This window comes from Montipora capricornis, chromosome 11 (genome assembly GCF_036669925.1).
Source record: "Montipora capricornis isolate CH-2021 chromosome 11, ASM3666992v2, whole genome shotgun sequence".
Lineage (NCBI taxonomy): Eukaryota > Metazoa > Cnidaria > Anthozoa > Scleractinia > Acroporidae > Montipora > Montipora capricornis.
The window spans coordinates 11428002-11445501 of NC_090893.1; the positions used below are offsets into that span (position 1 = coordinate 11428002).

General features: G+C 39.9%; 1 protein-coding gene across 1 annotated transcript in view; it reads left to right on the forward strand.

Moving 5' to 3' along the window:
* Positions 1-1445: 1445 nt before the first annotated feature.
* LOC138022958 (transient receptor potential cation channel subfamily A member 1-like) overlaps positions 1446-17500 on the forward strand; it is a 41281-nt gene continuing 25226 nt past the window's right edge. The window contains exons 1-11 of the mRNA XM_068869981.1: positions 1446-1583; positions 7995-8245; positions 8854-8947; positions 9379-9554; positions 10473-10580; positions 10899-11007; positions 11089-11183; positions 12380-12427; positions 13141-13326; positions 16174-16362; positions 16859-16945. Of these exons, the coding sequence (XP_068726082.1) occupies positions 8036-8245; positions 8854-8947; positions 9379-9554; positions 10473-10580; positions 10899-11007; positions 11089-11183; positions 12380-12427; positions 13141-13326; positions 16174-16362; positions 16859-16945 (1302 nt within the window). The 5' untranslated portion in view covers positions 1446-1583; positions 7995-8035. The remainder of the gene's footprint in view (positions 1584-7994; positions 8246-8853; positions 8948-9378; positions 9555-10472; positions 10581-10898; positions 11008-11088; positions 11184-12379; positions 12428-13140; positions 13327-16173; positions 16363-16858; positions 16946-17500) is intronic.

The window sequence follows — 17500 nt, forward strand, 5'->3', positions numbered from 1 at the left end:
TATATATGAACCATGCTTTAATTCAGTGACGGGTAGAAAAGTGTGTGTAAGGAAAGTAACATGAATATCTCTATTATTATTCGTTCTCAAATTTAGCCTACAATCTCGGTCATAAATTTCTGGGACACTTGGACACGGGGACGAAGGGTTGTATTACGGGTTGGCGTCAATATCGGTTTGGCTGGGATTGTAGTTCCATTGTCACTTCAAACCCCCCAGGACCTCCCCAATTGACGAGTAAAATCGTCTGCAATTAGAAAGAGTAAGATCTGTGAAGTCTCACTCCCAGGGTGCCAACGGGTTAAATGGAGGGGACAACTATGCTCGCAAAGCTCGCAAAGCTCGCAACTATGCTCGCAAAGCAACCTAATTTCAAAACTGGTGTGTTATAGATGGAAAGCTTAGGAACCCCAACTTAAGCTGAGTTGTTTAAGGCCCGGTTCAAACGTCGAACTTTTCATGTGCCAAACCTAATGGAAATGAGCGAAAACAATCGATTTTTCTCATTTGCATTAGATTCGACACATGAAAATTTCGACGCTTGAACCGAGCCTAACAGTTTTAACAGGGAGAGGTGATGACTTAGAAATGTTCCATTCAGAAGCACGTGAAATTGTATTTTAATATGAGGTTTTCACGTGACGTCATCGCCGCCATGTTGGTCGACGGAAACAAAAGATCCCTTTTTACCTCCTTTTGTTCAACAACCGGAAGTCGTACATTTCTGTGTTGTTATTGGTGTCTCTGGAAGTTGGTTGAAAACATCCTATTCCTGAATCAGCTTTGTAAACCTGCGGCAACTTCATCTCGACCGAAAGGGTTTTTCTGCACAGAAAATAGGGTATGGAATATTATGAAGAAATAAATGGGGTTATGCGGCTTGAATCGCGATTTTCTGTTGATGGTTTTCTGACAGTTGTCGATTCAGTTTGGAAAATATGAAAATTTAGGCCTCGGGCACTTAAACTTAAAATTAACTTGCCTGAACTTTACTCGACTTGCTAAAAGCCCCAAGGGGGTTTGAAGACTCTTTCGTAGTAGAAACCTCATTTATCACCACTTTAAAATATAAGTACATGAAGTTTACTGTGTTTGTTTACTTTTTAATGTTTTGTTCTTTTTTGTCCGAAACTTTACTTCCCTACGATATTCAACTGACTGGAACCTGTACTAGGCATTTTAAATGTATACCGACTATAAATAGTTATGGTGCACTTGTTTGCCGGTAATAGTTGAAAAACAAAAAAATGGCCTACGACAGGCCAATATTCGCAGTACCATGTTTCTTCTTCTTCTTTCTCATTATTCGTAAAGTGCAAACGCCCCCATACTGATTCATGTTCATGATTTTGATTAACAACAACGTGAATTGCAAGTCCAGAGAAAGGCAGTTTCTTAGTTATTAAATATGTAAATTTGTTTCGTTCAACTTCGCTTGTTTTGCCTTCATAATCTGCATATCCCGTGTCATTTCATTACAAGTGGTTATCCAGTTATCTTTCGTTTTGGTTACTTGTATTGTCACCTATATTCATCACCAATTTGCCCTTTAGTGAGAAACGGAGAGTTGGGAATCCCTTAAGGTGAGTCATGGTGAAGTTTAAGAGTACTTTTGATAGTTTCAACACGATCAAGTCATAATGATCTTGAGTGACTGTTTTATAAATACACAAAATACTTTGAGCATGAACTTGTGAGCTTGCGAAATAGATGTTTGTCGCGCGTTTTGTATCTCAATGACTAACGAGCTAACGTTACATTAGAACCAGTTTCCATCGTTGAGTCTGTCGGATTTGAAATTAAAATGGCTTTCTCACTCCGTTTTCCAGCTGAATAACTTCGTCGGTCGTCGTCATTTGTGGTCTTTTGTTCTACTGCAGTAAAATAAAAGCAGTTTATTTCGACGTTAAATCCAGCGATAAGATGATACCAGTAAATACCAATTATTTTCAGTGTCTTCATGATTTACTTTCCAGAAGTGACTTGCTGTAATAAATCTGAGGCTAAAATTCGTTTGAGGTTCTTTGTTATATGTCAGTGAAGTGTCGCTCGCTCAAACGACAAACCTGATTCAGTGCTCTGAATGCTTTGAAAAGTCGTTTGCCCATAGTTAATATACGTTAACTATGGTTTGACTGAGTTGTGGTAAAACAATTAGTTTGGGGCAGTTCTCGTGTTCGCAAGGACTATTAAGCCTTGGTTTCGACTTACAATCCGGACTTCTTCATGAACTCTGTGGGACGTTAAAGATCGCACACAATAAGAGCTAATAAGAGCAGCTCACGGAGGTCCTGGTGTTGTGGTGGTAGATAGTAGTAGTAGTGGTAAAGCTTTATTAACGGTATCACTTCAGGCTTATGGTTTATGATGCCAAGTAAGAAAAAACAGCCATAAGTCAAAAGAGAGTTTGCCGAGTGCTGACAGTGCTGGACCTGATGACGTCAGTGTAAGATGTAGAGTACGTGAAGGGAAGTGATGGGGTTCTTAATGGGGCGGATTCGTCCACCTCCGATTTCAGGTGTCATACTGGGACAGCCTGATTTCTTACGAGCTTTTAGGATGCATTGACAGAGCTGTATTTGGCACTCGGTGTTTAGTATTCTCCGAAGAGTCAGTGACACGTAAATCCTTTGAAGGTGCTCAAGGTCAAGGAAGGATCGGATCGGATCTGTTACTAATTGTTCACGAGCCGTTGTACTCTGTAATCCCAGTTTAGATTTAGGTCTTTTCTCAAGTAATATCTTTGAAGTAAATCGTCCCGGGAACCTGCGGGCGAACCTTCTTGACCTCCTAAGGAATTCCGATTGGTTTGTTGCCATGACAATGTTAAAGATTTTCCTTCGACAAGAAGATTCAGAAAACTTTAGCATGACTAGCACGGGAATACTGTAACCAAAACTCCTATAATCCGATCTTTAACTTAAGAAAAAAACAAGACCTAAAAATCCTCGCCATTAAGAACCGGGAAAACTGTCTATTGCTTTCAATGTTGTTACTCCGTTGGAGGTTTCAGACACTCATGCACCCCACGGCGACACTAAATTCTTGCCAGGCCGAGCTCAAAACGCCTAAATCGTGGCTGACAGCTACATAAAAGCAACTATAAAAGGATCTTTCATTGCTCAAGGTTATTTTCTAACTCTACGACTAAAATACTACAAAATGATTTTGTAACGATCTCTGGGGAAAAAAAATCTGAGATGTTTTAGGGTTAGGATTAGTAAAATAATTTTGTTTCCTCTGCCTGCGCGGTTTTACTTCGAACGCAATTGCTAATGTTGGGTATCCTGTGGTACCTGTGTCCTTTCCGGAGGTTGAGTTTTAGCTAGTTTTCGTTTTTCGTCGTTCGTTTGCTTTTTCAGCGCCATCTTGAATTACGTAATACGTGCATGAGCATCTCGACTTTGATAATGACGATCGCGCACCTCGTGATTGTTTTGTATGGAGATGCACCAACTCGCTGATAATGGACCCCAGTATGAAATTGTCTTCTAATTCGCTTCATGTAGACTTTTTCTAAGTAGACGTGTGCTTTGACGATTACGCAAGCCCAAGAATATTGGCATAGAAATTCATTTCCGCAATAAACCTAAAAGTTATAGTAATATATTTTGAAACAATACTTTCTGTTTGGTTCTATCTTTAACGAAGCGTGTCACCGATTCACTTCACTGATTTTCATTTCTTGATGTGTTGTGAATCGCTTTTCCATGTTCGTTACTCTGCATTAAAAAAGGCGCTCTGCCTCTTCAATTCGCTTTCATATTTGCTGATGTTGTCAAAACCGATAAATAAGCGACATGTCTCTAACAACAGACTAAAGGAAAAGATGCCAAATTAATTTTAGCGGGATACTCTATTCATGTTGAAATTTTGGCGATTTCTCATAACACCATGACTGACAACTGAAGAAAGAAAGTTGGTCAGTTTTTCCAAATAGTGCATCCGTGGTTATTCTATTCTCTCCGGTCACTGTTAGCAAAAAAATAGAAATGTCATCGCTGCTATGTTGGTGGATCTGAACAAAAGATCTCTCATTAGCTTCTTTTGTTCGTCACCAGCAATTTCATCATTGTTATCTGTGTCCTTATAGATTGGTTGTAAACCACCTATAATATTATTGTTCGGTCTACAAGCCTCTAGAAACAATTTTTCAAGATGTTTTTCACTCTTCCGAGTCACTGATGGGATTAAATAGCTTTACACTGCCTAGACAACTGAGATGACAAAACGCTTTTCAAGTATTTCCTTTGCAAATTTCCTGTTTCATGAGACCAATATAGACAGCCTCAAGGACAAATAAATCATCTACGTTGTTTATCAATCCTTCGAGATCGTCATTGTGAGACAATCGATTTGAATCGCTTTTCCAGCTTCGTTAGTTTGTACTGAACATCATAAAAGTCAGTTCTTGCAGGTTTTTGCAAATATGGCATTTCCATGCACCTTTTTCATGATGTCATTGTAAGCATCATTTAAGGACCATTAAATCCTTCAGGATGTTCAGTCAGGCAAGATATCTGCATCAATTTTCAATTTTCGGCTCTCTGACATCAATAAAGACTCTTCCTATTTCGGAGTTAGTACATGAATGGTTGACCATCCGGTAGTTGTACGTGGGCTTCAATCAATCAATCTTTATTTCAACACGTAACATCGGTGAACATGAAAAAGGCTCGTTGCAAAACGTACGTGCATAATAAAAATTATATATAAGCTGATTGATAATGGTAATTGAACCGCCGGAGTGGAGTACAATTTAGTCTGAAATCATGGTCAATTTACATTATCAACTCCGTTGATAAAACCAGATTTTTGTGTACTACTTTCCCACCAACGCAGCACCACAGTTTCTTTAGAAACTACCTCCTTTATTCATTAGCTAGCAAATACATTGCAGTGACGCACTTCCAGGCCCAGCTTAAGTCCATTGAGCTTGATAACGAAATTCTTTAGATCAGAGTCTCCCCCAACGTAAGGTAGATGGTTCCAGAGTCTGCATCAGTGCAATATATGAAGAGGATTTGTGCTTGAAGGAAGTATTAGGGGCCGGTTGATTAAATCTGCTACCAATTCCACTTATGGGTAATTAGGATGACGTAATTGTGGGACACTATTCATATCGTGGTCGTTGCCATAAGTGGGCTGAGTTTGTGTTGGTTCTCGACCCTCCTCCAAGGATTTTTCTCCGTTGTTTTCCTGTTTCCCTCCTTTACCAAGACTCTGCGGCTTGTTCTCCCTTTGAGGGCCGTATGGCAAAGCCGAACACTAAGTTGTAAAAACGTGTCTCTCGATAAAAGAAAACGTTAAGTAAACCTTTTACGATGTTTTTCAGATAACAAATTTAAATTCTTGCATGCATCGCTTTTCCGTTTTCTTTACTCTTTACTTAATGACGAAAGTCTGTTCCCGCAACTCGAGTATTAGGGAGTATTCCACGTTTCCTTTAGGAAGCGTTCAAATAATTTATGGGGTTAGGGGCTTTGAGAATTTGTATGGACCTCTTTCATACTGGCGGCCAATTAAAATATTCTTTTGTTTTAATGCTAATAAGCCTTTCTAGCCTCGCCAGAATAGATATTTGTTTCAAAACGAGGGCAGTAGTTCTAATTAACATACGAGTATACAAAATAATGTAAAAGTGGTCGCCATTTGTCAGGGGCAACCCAACGAGAATATAGTTCAAAACCACTTAAACATAGCATTGTTAAACGTATTTTAGTATTTAGACGGTAGATATAGGCATATTTTTATCTCCTAAACATTTTTCATCTGTTCGGATTTCCTAGCTGAAAGTCTAGTGATTCGAAAATTATAGGGATCAAAACTTACCTTTCGAAAATTTCAGCCGGAAAAAAGCTCCCGAAAATTCTAGGTGACCTTTTAAGGGTAAATTATACCACTTTTTTGATGTTCGAAAAGCCAAGGAGAGGCAGGCAAGCAAGAAATTTTACAACAAATATTCCGAAAATTCTAGATCTCAAATCGTCTTCCGAACAGATATTTTCCGAAAATTGACGTTGGGTGCCCCTGATTTATGAAAGTGGTCTATCAGGCAGACATTTCCAGTTTTTTAGGACGGATAGATCCTTCGGTTTTTTTGGCTTAGCCAGGCCTAAGGACCTTCATACCAGTGTAAGACAACTTCCCATGTCTGAAAAATCATCGCCTTTCTGTTACCCTTTAGGAAACTTAATTTAGCATACCTTTAATTTCTTTCTTTTTAGCACTTCCTGTTCGATGATATTAACATAGACACGCACGTATAAATCTCAGAGGGTTTAATCCTCGGTCTAGTGCGTGAGATTTCTTATTATCGCGACGGTTTGCTGTGGCGAAAGAACACTGACTACATACAGTATTCACATTTTTTTGCCGTGCTTATACCTCGGTCACTAAAAACCGTAAGTAGGTAATTTTTTGCTGATAGGTGCTACAGTAACTGATAGAATTATACACTTTTTTCCAAGACGTATTAGAATCTCTCTTCAATTCCACGCACGAACCGTCGTTAGATTACCGCTAGCATAACTGAACATCTCCGTTCCCCTCGGCAGTATTTCTACCATTTAGGTAAACTAGTTATACACTTTTTTCTGAGACACACCTCCATCAAAATGTTTGCCGATGACATAAAAGTGTAGGAAGAACTTTGCAACCACAAAAGGTTCACTAGAACTCTACGGATTGTTCGGCTAACTGGTCAAACGATTGGCCCTTTCGATTTAACCCTGAGAAATGAAAATGATATGCATTAAAGCCATAGTGGTAACAAGTCACTCCGCTGCTAAGGACGGAATTGGCCAACTGTAAGAGAAAACAATTCATCCCCTGTGTAGGATGTTATAAAACCAAAGACAATTTAAGGGCGCGTTCGATTGACCGTATTCCGGAATAAGAATACATGGAATAGAAGTTAGAAATCCTTCGTTTTTACGAAGATTCACATCAAAATTATCAAACACTTGCTAAAATGCTATTTTAAACATATTTTTATTATCCTTACTGCTTCGAAACGCGCCAAACATACCGTTTTCATCACCACTCCACGTATTCTTATTCCGGAATAGAGTCAATCGAACGCACCCTAAAATTTGACGATTTCCTTGGACTTGCTATCAAATCATTGTTTCAAATTATTTGTGAAAAATGCAAAGAGTAATCGTTTTAAATTTTATTTTATTTTTTATATTGTTACGACTGAAGTAGGCTCAGTCTCCAGCCGTGGGTGTCTCGGTGCGCCCGCGTTCCTCCCCACCACCAAGTGGTTCAGCGTTGTCTGTACTCTCATCGACAACGATATTCGTCATCACAGTGGTCAAAATTTGTTGTGGACCCACGAGGCGCAGCCGTGGGATGACGAATATTGTTGTCGATAAGAGTACAGACAACGCTGAACCACTTTTGATTTGTTACTTATACCAGATTAAGTGAAACGGTTCAAACATATGTTTTAATACAAGAGATAGATGGAAATGATGTATTTACACAAAGAGGTGAATTATTATAAAAATATTCACACAGCATTTTTACAGGTTTTCATTTGGTCTAACTTGATCCTACAAGCAGAAAGGCTTGCTCGTTTTTTTCCCCTTGTCCCATTGTGCGTGATGTTTTTGTTCTCTACTTTTGCTGTGCAGGAATTCGTTTTTTGAAAATTGCCCACCCGCCCCCCCCCCCCCCCCCAAAAAAAAAAAAAAAGGAAGAAGAAGAAGAGGAATTAAATGGTCCATCCCTATGAATGACTGAATGAAGGAGCCAATAACCAACCAGATGAGCGGGTGTAATCTGTGGAGCAGCGGAAACTTCTAGATATAAACAATTGTCATCGATTAAGTAACTTGTCAGCCAACATTTAGGTTTAAAAGATTTCGTTTCCGAACGGTTCACATCTTGTCAGTACGCCCCGACATTCCTCTCTTAGTTATAGCTGACAAAGTGCATTTATATGGTAGCGTTCCGCATGTGCTTACTTTATCTTAATTGTTTTCAAGGTTTTCAGACTTCGCAACGTTTGCTGCGGCAACTACGTCAAATGAAGCGCCAAGGGAAAAAGAAAGAGCAAAATGGCTCTGCTAACGGTGATTCTTTACAAGTTCCGGAAAATCAAACGGTAGATAATGACGACATTCCTCTCGTATTAGTCAACAATGGAACAGAAAGCGCCGGCACGAGGAAACGGTCTCGTGCAATTAGCAGGGTATCCATGTCATCTGACGACGAAGCAACAAAAGAGAAACAAGGGGTAGGCTTTTAATTAAAGCACAGTTTGGTGTCCCAGTGTTTTGATATAAAAGCATCAATAAGCATTATCATCACCCAACTAGTGGACTAATGCAAATCCTGCATTTGAATTGGCTACGCTACTAGAGGACTATTAATAATAGTCCTCGAGTAGCGAAAAGCGTGACGCTTTCTTTCGTTTTATTCCCAAATAAATATTTCTGCTCGTGCATTTGCTAACTTTATTATTGCCAGTCCGACTCGTTGGACCCTTCGTCCTCAAGGACCACGCCTCATGGGCTATTGACCCGCAGCCCTTGCGGGTTACGGGTCTAATTCTTAATCAGCAATGCATGGTATTTCTGGGTGCATTGCGATTGAGTGTATGTTGCATGCTATCGCTTCATTTGACCGATCGATGTTCACGCTGGGTACAACTTTATACTAAGATGAATAAGATGCCAATTTTGATTGAATATTGCTGTTTAATCAGTGATGTAATTAACGTGCATTTTGCTTTAAATACAGCAATGAAACTGAGCCAGATTCTTTGTGCAACAATTACGTTAATCGTTAAATTGTAAATTCTTGTATAAAACAAAAAATGTTTTCTGAATTGATGTTTTGCAGGAAGAATTTCTAGGTCAAAAGTCAACCATGCTGCATCAGCTGATTTTGAATGGAAAGGTAGAAGAAATACGAAAACTCCTAACCAAGGGAACAAGTGAGATTCAGTTTGCTTCATTGTAATTCATTGGTACTCTATCATCTTCAGCCTGCTCTAAGGCTCTGAAGAGAAGAGATAACACATTAGAATTGTCTACAGCAAGGCATGGCCCACTAATTTTCTCTCTGTATATTCTTTCGATTTCGAAAAACCAATCGCAACCCACGTAGACATGGGTTGAATGGGTCAATTATTGCGCAAAAGAAAGTGCTTGTAAAAATGCAAGTGTTTCATAAATTTTAGAGTAGATTTTAAGAGGTGGATGATTATTTATCCACAAGGTAAAGCTCTGCAAGCTATGAGGAAGGAACTTGGGCCAGCTGGTCTAAGATATCAGATCGATCGATCAGATCAGGTCTGATCAGTCCACTTTATTTCTTTTGATCAGTTTACGTTCTGACGCTTTCTCGACGAATTTCAATTAACAGGTGTCAATACCAGAGATAAGTCTGGTAAAACTCCTCTTCATACGGCTATCCTTTCAAAACAACACACGATTGTAGATATGCTCCTAAATCACGGAGCTGACGTCACCGTGACAGATGATGCAGGCGACACTCCCTTACATACCGCAATCTATGTTGGAAGCGAGAGACTGGTACTGGTGAGTATCGTTACAATCTGTTTCATATATGTCCTGGTTCATTGCTTGAAGTTTCCGTTGTTATGGTTGTGATTGGCATTTTTGTTAGTCTCCTTTTGCCGCAGTGATTGTTTTTTTTTAATTCACAAGAAAATGTGTAAGCATTTTCAAAAGTCTGTATGATCAGTTCATTGCTGAAGATCTATCCGGTATGTCTTTTCAAAGAAAACGTTTCCTCTCTTGCAATAGTAGTGGTTGTTGTTGAAAGTTATTTCTCGCTATTACCGGAATCGTAATCATTTTTATGGGGATTCCCAACAATCGTCATCATCATCATCGTCATCATCATCGTCATCATCGTCATCATCATCGTCATCATCGTCATCATCATCGTCATCATCATCGTCATCATCGTCATCATCATCGTCATCATCATCGTCATCATCATCGTCATCATCATCGTCATCATCATCGTCATCCTCATTATCATCATCATCATCGCCTCCATCGTCATCATAATCCTCCAAGGGTGGGCGCCTCAGCCAAAAAACTCCCCATCAATTTCTCGCTTTATTTCTACCCCGTGCTCCTACTCAAAGTTCAAGTTCAATTTTAGCTCAAGTTTATTGTTTTGTCTCAGCACAGAGCATAGTATTTAAAGTACTTTAAAAGCTAATGGCGAGGAAGCCCAGAGGAAACCACTGGCTCCCTCAATTAATTCATAAATTAGTTAATTAATTAATGTATTTACGGAGTATTGACAGAAGTATACATGTCAGATTATAGGCAGAGCTACTAAACAGTGTATGAAACATTAAAATATGCTATATAAACTAAAACTGTAATCTGAAGTGGTAGAATCAGCTGGAATTGCGCCCCCACAAGATCCCATTCCGGAACACTAGGTGCAATTTATTGATGTAGCTTCGTTTTTTGCAGACACTCCTACAACAAGCAAGTGCAGACGTTAACGCTCTGGGTCGTGGCTCGTGTACACCCCTGCATCTAGCAGCTGAAATGGACAATGACGAAATCTGTAAAATACTGGTGAGTCATTTGCATCAACATCCGCTGTCATAATCTTGGTTTTGCTACAACAACGATATTGGCTTTGGCCGAAGCACTGAAAAGCAAACAACACAATACAGATCAATGTTATACTAGACACAGTCTCGTTTGCTTGTGTTACATGATTCCTAAACCAACGACGACAGCTATTAAAATAACCAAATCCACGTTTCTCCAAAGCCCTGGAAGTTTAAAAGCGTATTTAAACTCTCCATCCCTTTCTGGCCGTGAGGTTTATTTTGTTTTGTGGTGGATTTCGTTAACCGATTGGATCAAGGTTTTTCGTCTCTGATTTAGACTGAGAATTCTGGAAACACAAAAAGTCAAGATGAGACGGGGATGACGCCTCTGGCTCACGCCATGGAGAGAGGTGCTAAAAGATCAGCAACTTATCTCTTAGAACATGGTGCGTATGAAGCGACGTCAAATTTAATTTTCTCATAGACTGTCGATAGGGAAAATACTAAGGCCTCCTTGCTTACTTTAGCCAAGAAACAAGGTACTGTTGAAGACTTCTTATACGACGTTGACATTGATGGCAACAGCCTTCTTCACCTTGCTGTTAACAGCGGTGTACTTGAGGTAAGAGCATGCGTATTACTTTAAGAAGAAGCAAGGACTTTCCAACAAAACAAACAAACAAACAAGCAAAAACAAATAAAGCTTTAAAATATATAATTTAACGCCCTTTCTAATGCCCAAACAAGGCGTTCCCTTCTCAGCAAGTGGCGCTTCATCAAAAGAAATCTTTGTTCTTCAATTCGTCTATCACCTAGTTGATTCTAGGAGCCACATTCCTTTAACCTGCGTATCACGGTTTCCAGTACTCGTCCAAATCTATATTGTTAAAATTAAGGTGTCTTCTTTGTCGCAATTCTTGACTGACGCGAGCCATGTTTCCGGCTCAGGGAGTGGTAGGTAGGTCGGTAGGTTGGTATCTTTATTTCAACTCGGGTTGATGAGGCTGATTAGGCCCCTAGCAATACATGCTAATATGCTGAGAAAAGTATAAAAATATTAAAAAGAAAAAAATTACATGATCAATTAATGACTAACATTCTAAATATAGAGCGGTTTTCAAATGAGTGTCGTAAAACCAAAACCAAAGTAATTACTTTGGCCAATCAAGAAGGACGGAGACAATCCAGTAAACCAATCAAAACTCGAAGTAATTACACGTAGCCGACACAAAGCGCGGGAAAATGTGCACGCGCGAGCCACAATTGGTTTTGGCTTCACTTCTGATTGGTTGAAAAAATGGCGCGGGAACTTTGAACCAATCACTGAGTGAAGTAAATGCAAAACCAAAGTAATTAGCTAATTACTTTCGACACTCAATTGAAAACCGCTCTATCAATAAGTAAACAATCCCAAGTATTAAATCTTATTACAGTGAATCATGGAAAACTATACATTACAAATGTAGCTCTCTTACCACAGTGGGTGTGGTGATGTGTGAAAACGGGTAACAATTTCTAAAGATGCAAACAGAAATAATTCCTTAGCGTTCTTTTATTATTAACGATATACCAGACAACCTGAGTAGTCATCAGTGCCTTTCTAGTAATGCTAGCTCGGCTTTCTCCCTTCGCCGTGAAAACCAGTTCTCTGCAATGTTTCAGTATTGTGCACTCCTAACCGAAGCCGCTGCTCACAGATTCACGACTCCGCCCGTGATAAATTTTAGAAAAGTTGCTACCCGTGATAGAAGTCCCATGAAAACATGCTGGTTTACGAAGAATGCTTCTATTTTTAGACGATCTTTGTTTTTTTTTTAGGTGGTTGAGCTTTGCATTGAGTACGGAGTGCGAATAAGACAGCCTCGGGTAAGAAAATATGGCTGAATTTGCCTTAGTTTGATTGTGCAAAATTTCTCCCGTAATTATATTACAAGGAAATCTCTATAGATGAAGGAATTTTATGTACAGAACTCTAGTTTTTACAATGACTGCAAAATTCTCGCGCGCTCATTGGCTATTTTTTATTGTCTATAAGTGGACAGACACAAATTTATAATTTATGTGTTTCGAAGAGTTTAATTCATGCAACGTCGATCTGTCACTTTTTAACCAAAAGAAAGTCTCCTTTTTTCCATTAGCCAATAAGAGAGCGAGGCAAGCTATGAATTTGGTCGCGTCAGATTGAATAAAATTGAAGTTTCTCGCATTCTTCTCGTGTTTTGACTTAATTTTGACCCCTCTGCCTTTTTGTTATTGTAAAGAACGAATTGATGTCATTTTTTCATGCGTCTGTCCTGTTATTGACAATGAAGTTCGTCATAACATTGTCAAAGTAGTGTGCGGATCCACTAGGCTATCGCCTCGTGGATCCACAGCTACTTTGACAATGTTATGACGAAATTCATGATCAATAACAGGACAGACGCATGAAAAACTGAGGCCAATTTGTTAACTTGAATTTCACGAATAAAGAACGAAGGAAAGTGAGACAATTTTACTCTTTGTTTACATTTGCTCTCTGTGTAGGATTGTTTTTTCTCTTTGTCTTTTATTGAAGAACACCTTTGTTTTCAATCCAGAGACGTGACAAGATAACATCATTTCACATGGCTTGTGAGCTGGGGTCGATGCCGATTGTGGAATATCTCGTCACCAAAGACCGAGCGGTCTGTAGGATAACTCTTGTTGACTTCAGAGGTAGAACACCATTGCACCTGGCTGCTAGCAAAAACCACGTCCATGTCGTTGAGTTTCTTCTTGAAAATGTAAGTTAATTCAAGAATAAGTTATTCGTGTGATGCTCGTGTATTTACCCAAATTCTTCTGTTTTTAAGCATCACTCAGTGCCGTAGCTGGGCATCATTTTTCGGGGGGGCCCAACTTGGCCGAGCGGGCGCCGAAAGAGCGACAAGAAGGTGTTGGGGCTGAAGCCCCTCCGGCCAGCCCCATTCCCTCTCGTGGTTCCTGAACTGAGTGGTCTGAGTAGTTATTGAAATTTGGAACAGTAGTAGTAACAGCAACGTCGGCAAAATTACATTAATAAGACCTTGTTACAGTGCATGTTATGGGAGGCGCGGAGGCCTCATGGTTAGAGTGCTCGACTCCGGATCGAGTGGTCCGGGTTCGGCTCCTGGCCGGGGACATTGTGTTTTGTCTTTTGGGAAGACACTTTACTCTCAGAGTGCCTCTCTCCACCCAGGTGTATAAATGGATAAATGGGTATCGGCGAATTTAATGCTGGGGGTAATCCTGCGATGGACTAGCATCCCATCCAGGGGGGAGTAGAAATACTCCTAGTCGCTTCATGCTACGGAAACCAAAGATAGGCGCCGGCCTGATGGGCCTTCCTAGGCTCGTAACAGAGACTTAAAATGCATGTTCATAAAGATGGTTGTAGCTTTAGCCAAATAAATCAGTGCAAATACCAATTCAAGACAACCATCCTCAAACGATTTTCTAAAATGTACTCAACTAAGGGCCTGATTACATGGTGAATTTCAGCCCGGATTCTGAAAGAAATCCCCTTGAAATGAAAGTGGCGATTACATGGAGAAGGTTTCTAAATTGAAATGGAATTTCAGCTCGGGCTGAAAAAGGAACGTGAGTATGCGGGCCTCACCCAACCAAGAAGTGTTCCTTGTTTCAAACCAGTTTGATTTTTCTTTTTTAAAGGCATATCTGAATATATTTCATGCTCAATATATTTCATGATCGAAGCAAACAGAACGTGAGTGCACATGCACTAAGGCGTGTAACACTGAGCTGTACAAACGAGCCCGCAAAAATTATTACAGTAGAATACAATAGTGGTTTGTTGGCACTTTGATAACAGTACATGTTAGTGTAAATCCAATTATAGGTATAGAAAGCGAGAAAAATTAACGATAACAATAACAATATTTATGAAATTAATAATACTTTTTTTCTTCCATAATTATTGGGGGGCGGCCCCCCGGGCCCCCAGGCCCTCCCCTAGCTACGGCACTGTGACATTTACTCCTTAGAGCACCTGAATCTAAAACCTGCCATTCAACGGCCATTTGTCTTCAATCGCTTCTTGTCAAGATAAAAGTAAAATGGCATATGGTTGAAAACCAGGAGTCATATCATAACTAAGTCAATTACGATCATCCGGGTGAGTGCAGTTCACTTAAAAATTTCCTTCTCTGGACTACACTCACCCGGACGATCGTATTTCACTTATTTTATGACAAGACATATGTCTCTAGAGTTCGGAAAATATAGGGTCATTTCCTAATTACGCAGTTCAAATTGGGTGTTCTCCAGATCGCTGAGAGACGCGCGGTTTGCTCTAGCGACGCAAGCACATGCGCAAACATAAACGCAAGCTTTCACCGTGAAAACGGGCTGACGCAAAAGCATAAGCACATGCGCAAGAATCAATTTTTTCCCGGCTTTTCCTTGTGTTTGCGCTTACAGTTGCGTTTGCTTACGTTGAGTGAAAACTGGACATAAAGCAAGCACAACGCAAGCTGTGATGTTCGTCCAATGAAAAGACTCGATAGAGATTTCACTCGCAGTGACATGTTGTAAAAGAGAACATGGAACTAGTGAATGTTTGTCTCTGCGTCGTCTCCTTGTGATTGCGTTATATTTCGTTTTCAGTTGACACGAATCTCTTGTGCTTGCGTCGCTAGTGAAAACCAGGCTCAAGATGTGCGGGAGCTTCAGTATTAAAGTGGTACTATGACGAAAATCGCATCTTTCCTATCTAAGCCATTTTGAAACATAAACAAGTAGTCTGCTTGAGAAGAAAAATGCTGTTTACGTTTTTCAAATATCTTTTTTTGTTCCAGAGATATTCGAGTTTTTAAAATATGCAAATTAACCAAGTGATGACGTCATACACTCAACCAAATCAAATTTTGTTCAAATATAATGAAAAGAGATATCTCAGCCAATTTGTATCAGAAATTTTTGATTTTTTGCAGTAAGATTCTACTAAATGTTCTCCACAATATGAGCTTAACAGTTCTGTTGCCATGGCATCATACTGGGTTCCAGACCTCCCCAATATTAAAAGCTTTTCTGGCCACCTTTGGTGTTCTATTTTGATATTTGCTAACAGCACTTTATATGCATGATCCAGCAAGCATGTAAATATGTTAGCTCGAGTTTGCGGCCTTGTTTAACATTTTCCAAGTTGAAAATCACTAAAATATTGAAATCATGTGGGTGGGGACTAGAAAAGAGTGAGTTGCCACGGGAACAAAATTTTTAATAGCCATAGGTGTGTTTCCTGTAGAACTATTAGACTACCAAATTTCAATGGTCTGCGCAGCAAATTGGCCAAGGTAGCTCTATTTATATGCTCAATATAATATTGGGTTGAGTGTATGACGTCATCAGTCATCTCATTTGCATATTTTACCCATTTTTTAATCTTAAATATCTCCGGAACTATTGAAGATATTTGCAAACGGTAAATGGCGTTTTTGTTCTTTCATGGAATTCTATGTGATACACTCAAAAAATCAAGGGGTAAAAATTTGATCATAGTACCATCTTAAATATTCGAACAGAATTTGAAAACTGTGTTTGAAGCATATCTTGTCGTTTTGGTCATTCTAAATCGTTTTGCACATGCACAGGAAGCAGCTGTTGATCCAAAATCGGATGAGCGGCGTACCCCTTTGGTTTTTGCTGCTTCCCATGGTGCTGTTGACGTTGTAAAACTTCTAATGGAACGTGGTGCTGACGTCACCATCCGGGACACTGAACTCCAGTCTGTGTTGCATGCTGCTGTGGGACATCCTCGCGTGATGGAGATCCTTCTGCAGGTACGAGATCCTAACGAAGTGAGACAGTCAAACCTTACTGAGCATTATCTGAATGCAAAAGCCACTGTACTTACTTTAAGTGCCTTTCGCACTCGCGCACAACCTATTATTCGTTCATTTCTTTTGAGCAGTTATTGGACCACTTTCCGTTTTTGTCACGACTCGTTAGCATGGCATACATGGTTACGTCAATGCAACGACGTCTCTGAGTGCAGCTTTAAACCCTAACTGGTGGCAGCTTATTATTCACAACAACTGTAGCCTTCGTAGCTGGTGGAATTGTTGGCGCGGGAGGCAAAAAACGAGCGTCAATTGGGGAGGGACTCGGAGGGACGCTGTGAAATTCACAGCGTCCCCTCCCGTTCTCCGCTCGCTATTTGCCTCTCGCTAGCTGCACAAGATAGAACGACTGTCGAAGTTGTCCGTCCTCTCAGTAGTTAAGATGTGGCTTTCAATTTTTCTTTTGAATTTAACTCCTTTTTTCTTTTTCCTTTAGAGTCCTGCTGTTATGTCCCTTATCACTGAAAAGGATGTGCAAGGTTTTTCTGCTGTCCATTATGCAGCAAAGAAAGGAGACGTCAAGGTGAGATGTGGTAAGATGTTAAAGCTGATCAGCCATACGTTTGGCTTGCAAGTGTATGATCTTCTGTAACTGAATTCACGAAAAGGGTTTGTAGTACCCCCTTATAGTCTCAATGACTCTTAATCTCTTGAATTAGAATGCCTTCATAAGCCGGTTGTGGGTCTGCCTTCGCGATAGACGCTGACCAAATGTTCTATAATTATTAACTCTCACTTGTGTTGACATTGTTTGATTTTACGCTTGCACATATATTTCATGTTTACACCTGCACTTCAAAGCTGAGCTATTTTCTCTTGATTTACATTTAAATCGGTTATAGCCTTATAAAAGAAACTGTTTTGATGAAATGGTATATGAAATGAATCATTCCTCACGGGACCATTAGAACCCACAAATGACCAACTCCCAATGTCAGTGGCTTCATAGCTCAATTGGTTAGAGCGTCGCACCGGAATCGCGAGGTCGCGGGTTCAAACCCCGTTGAATTCCTGGAATTTTCAGACTTCTCTACGCAATTGCAAAAATTGCGCTCATAACTGCGAAGATCATAGCTTC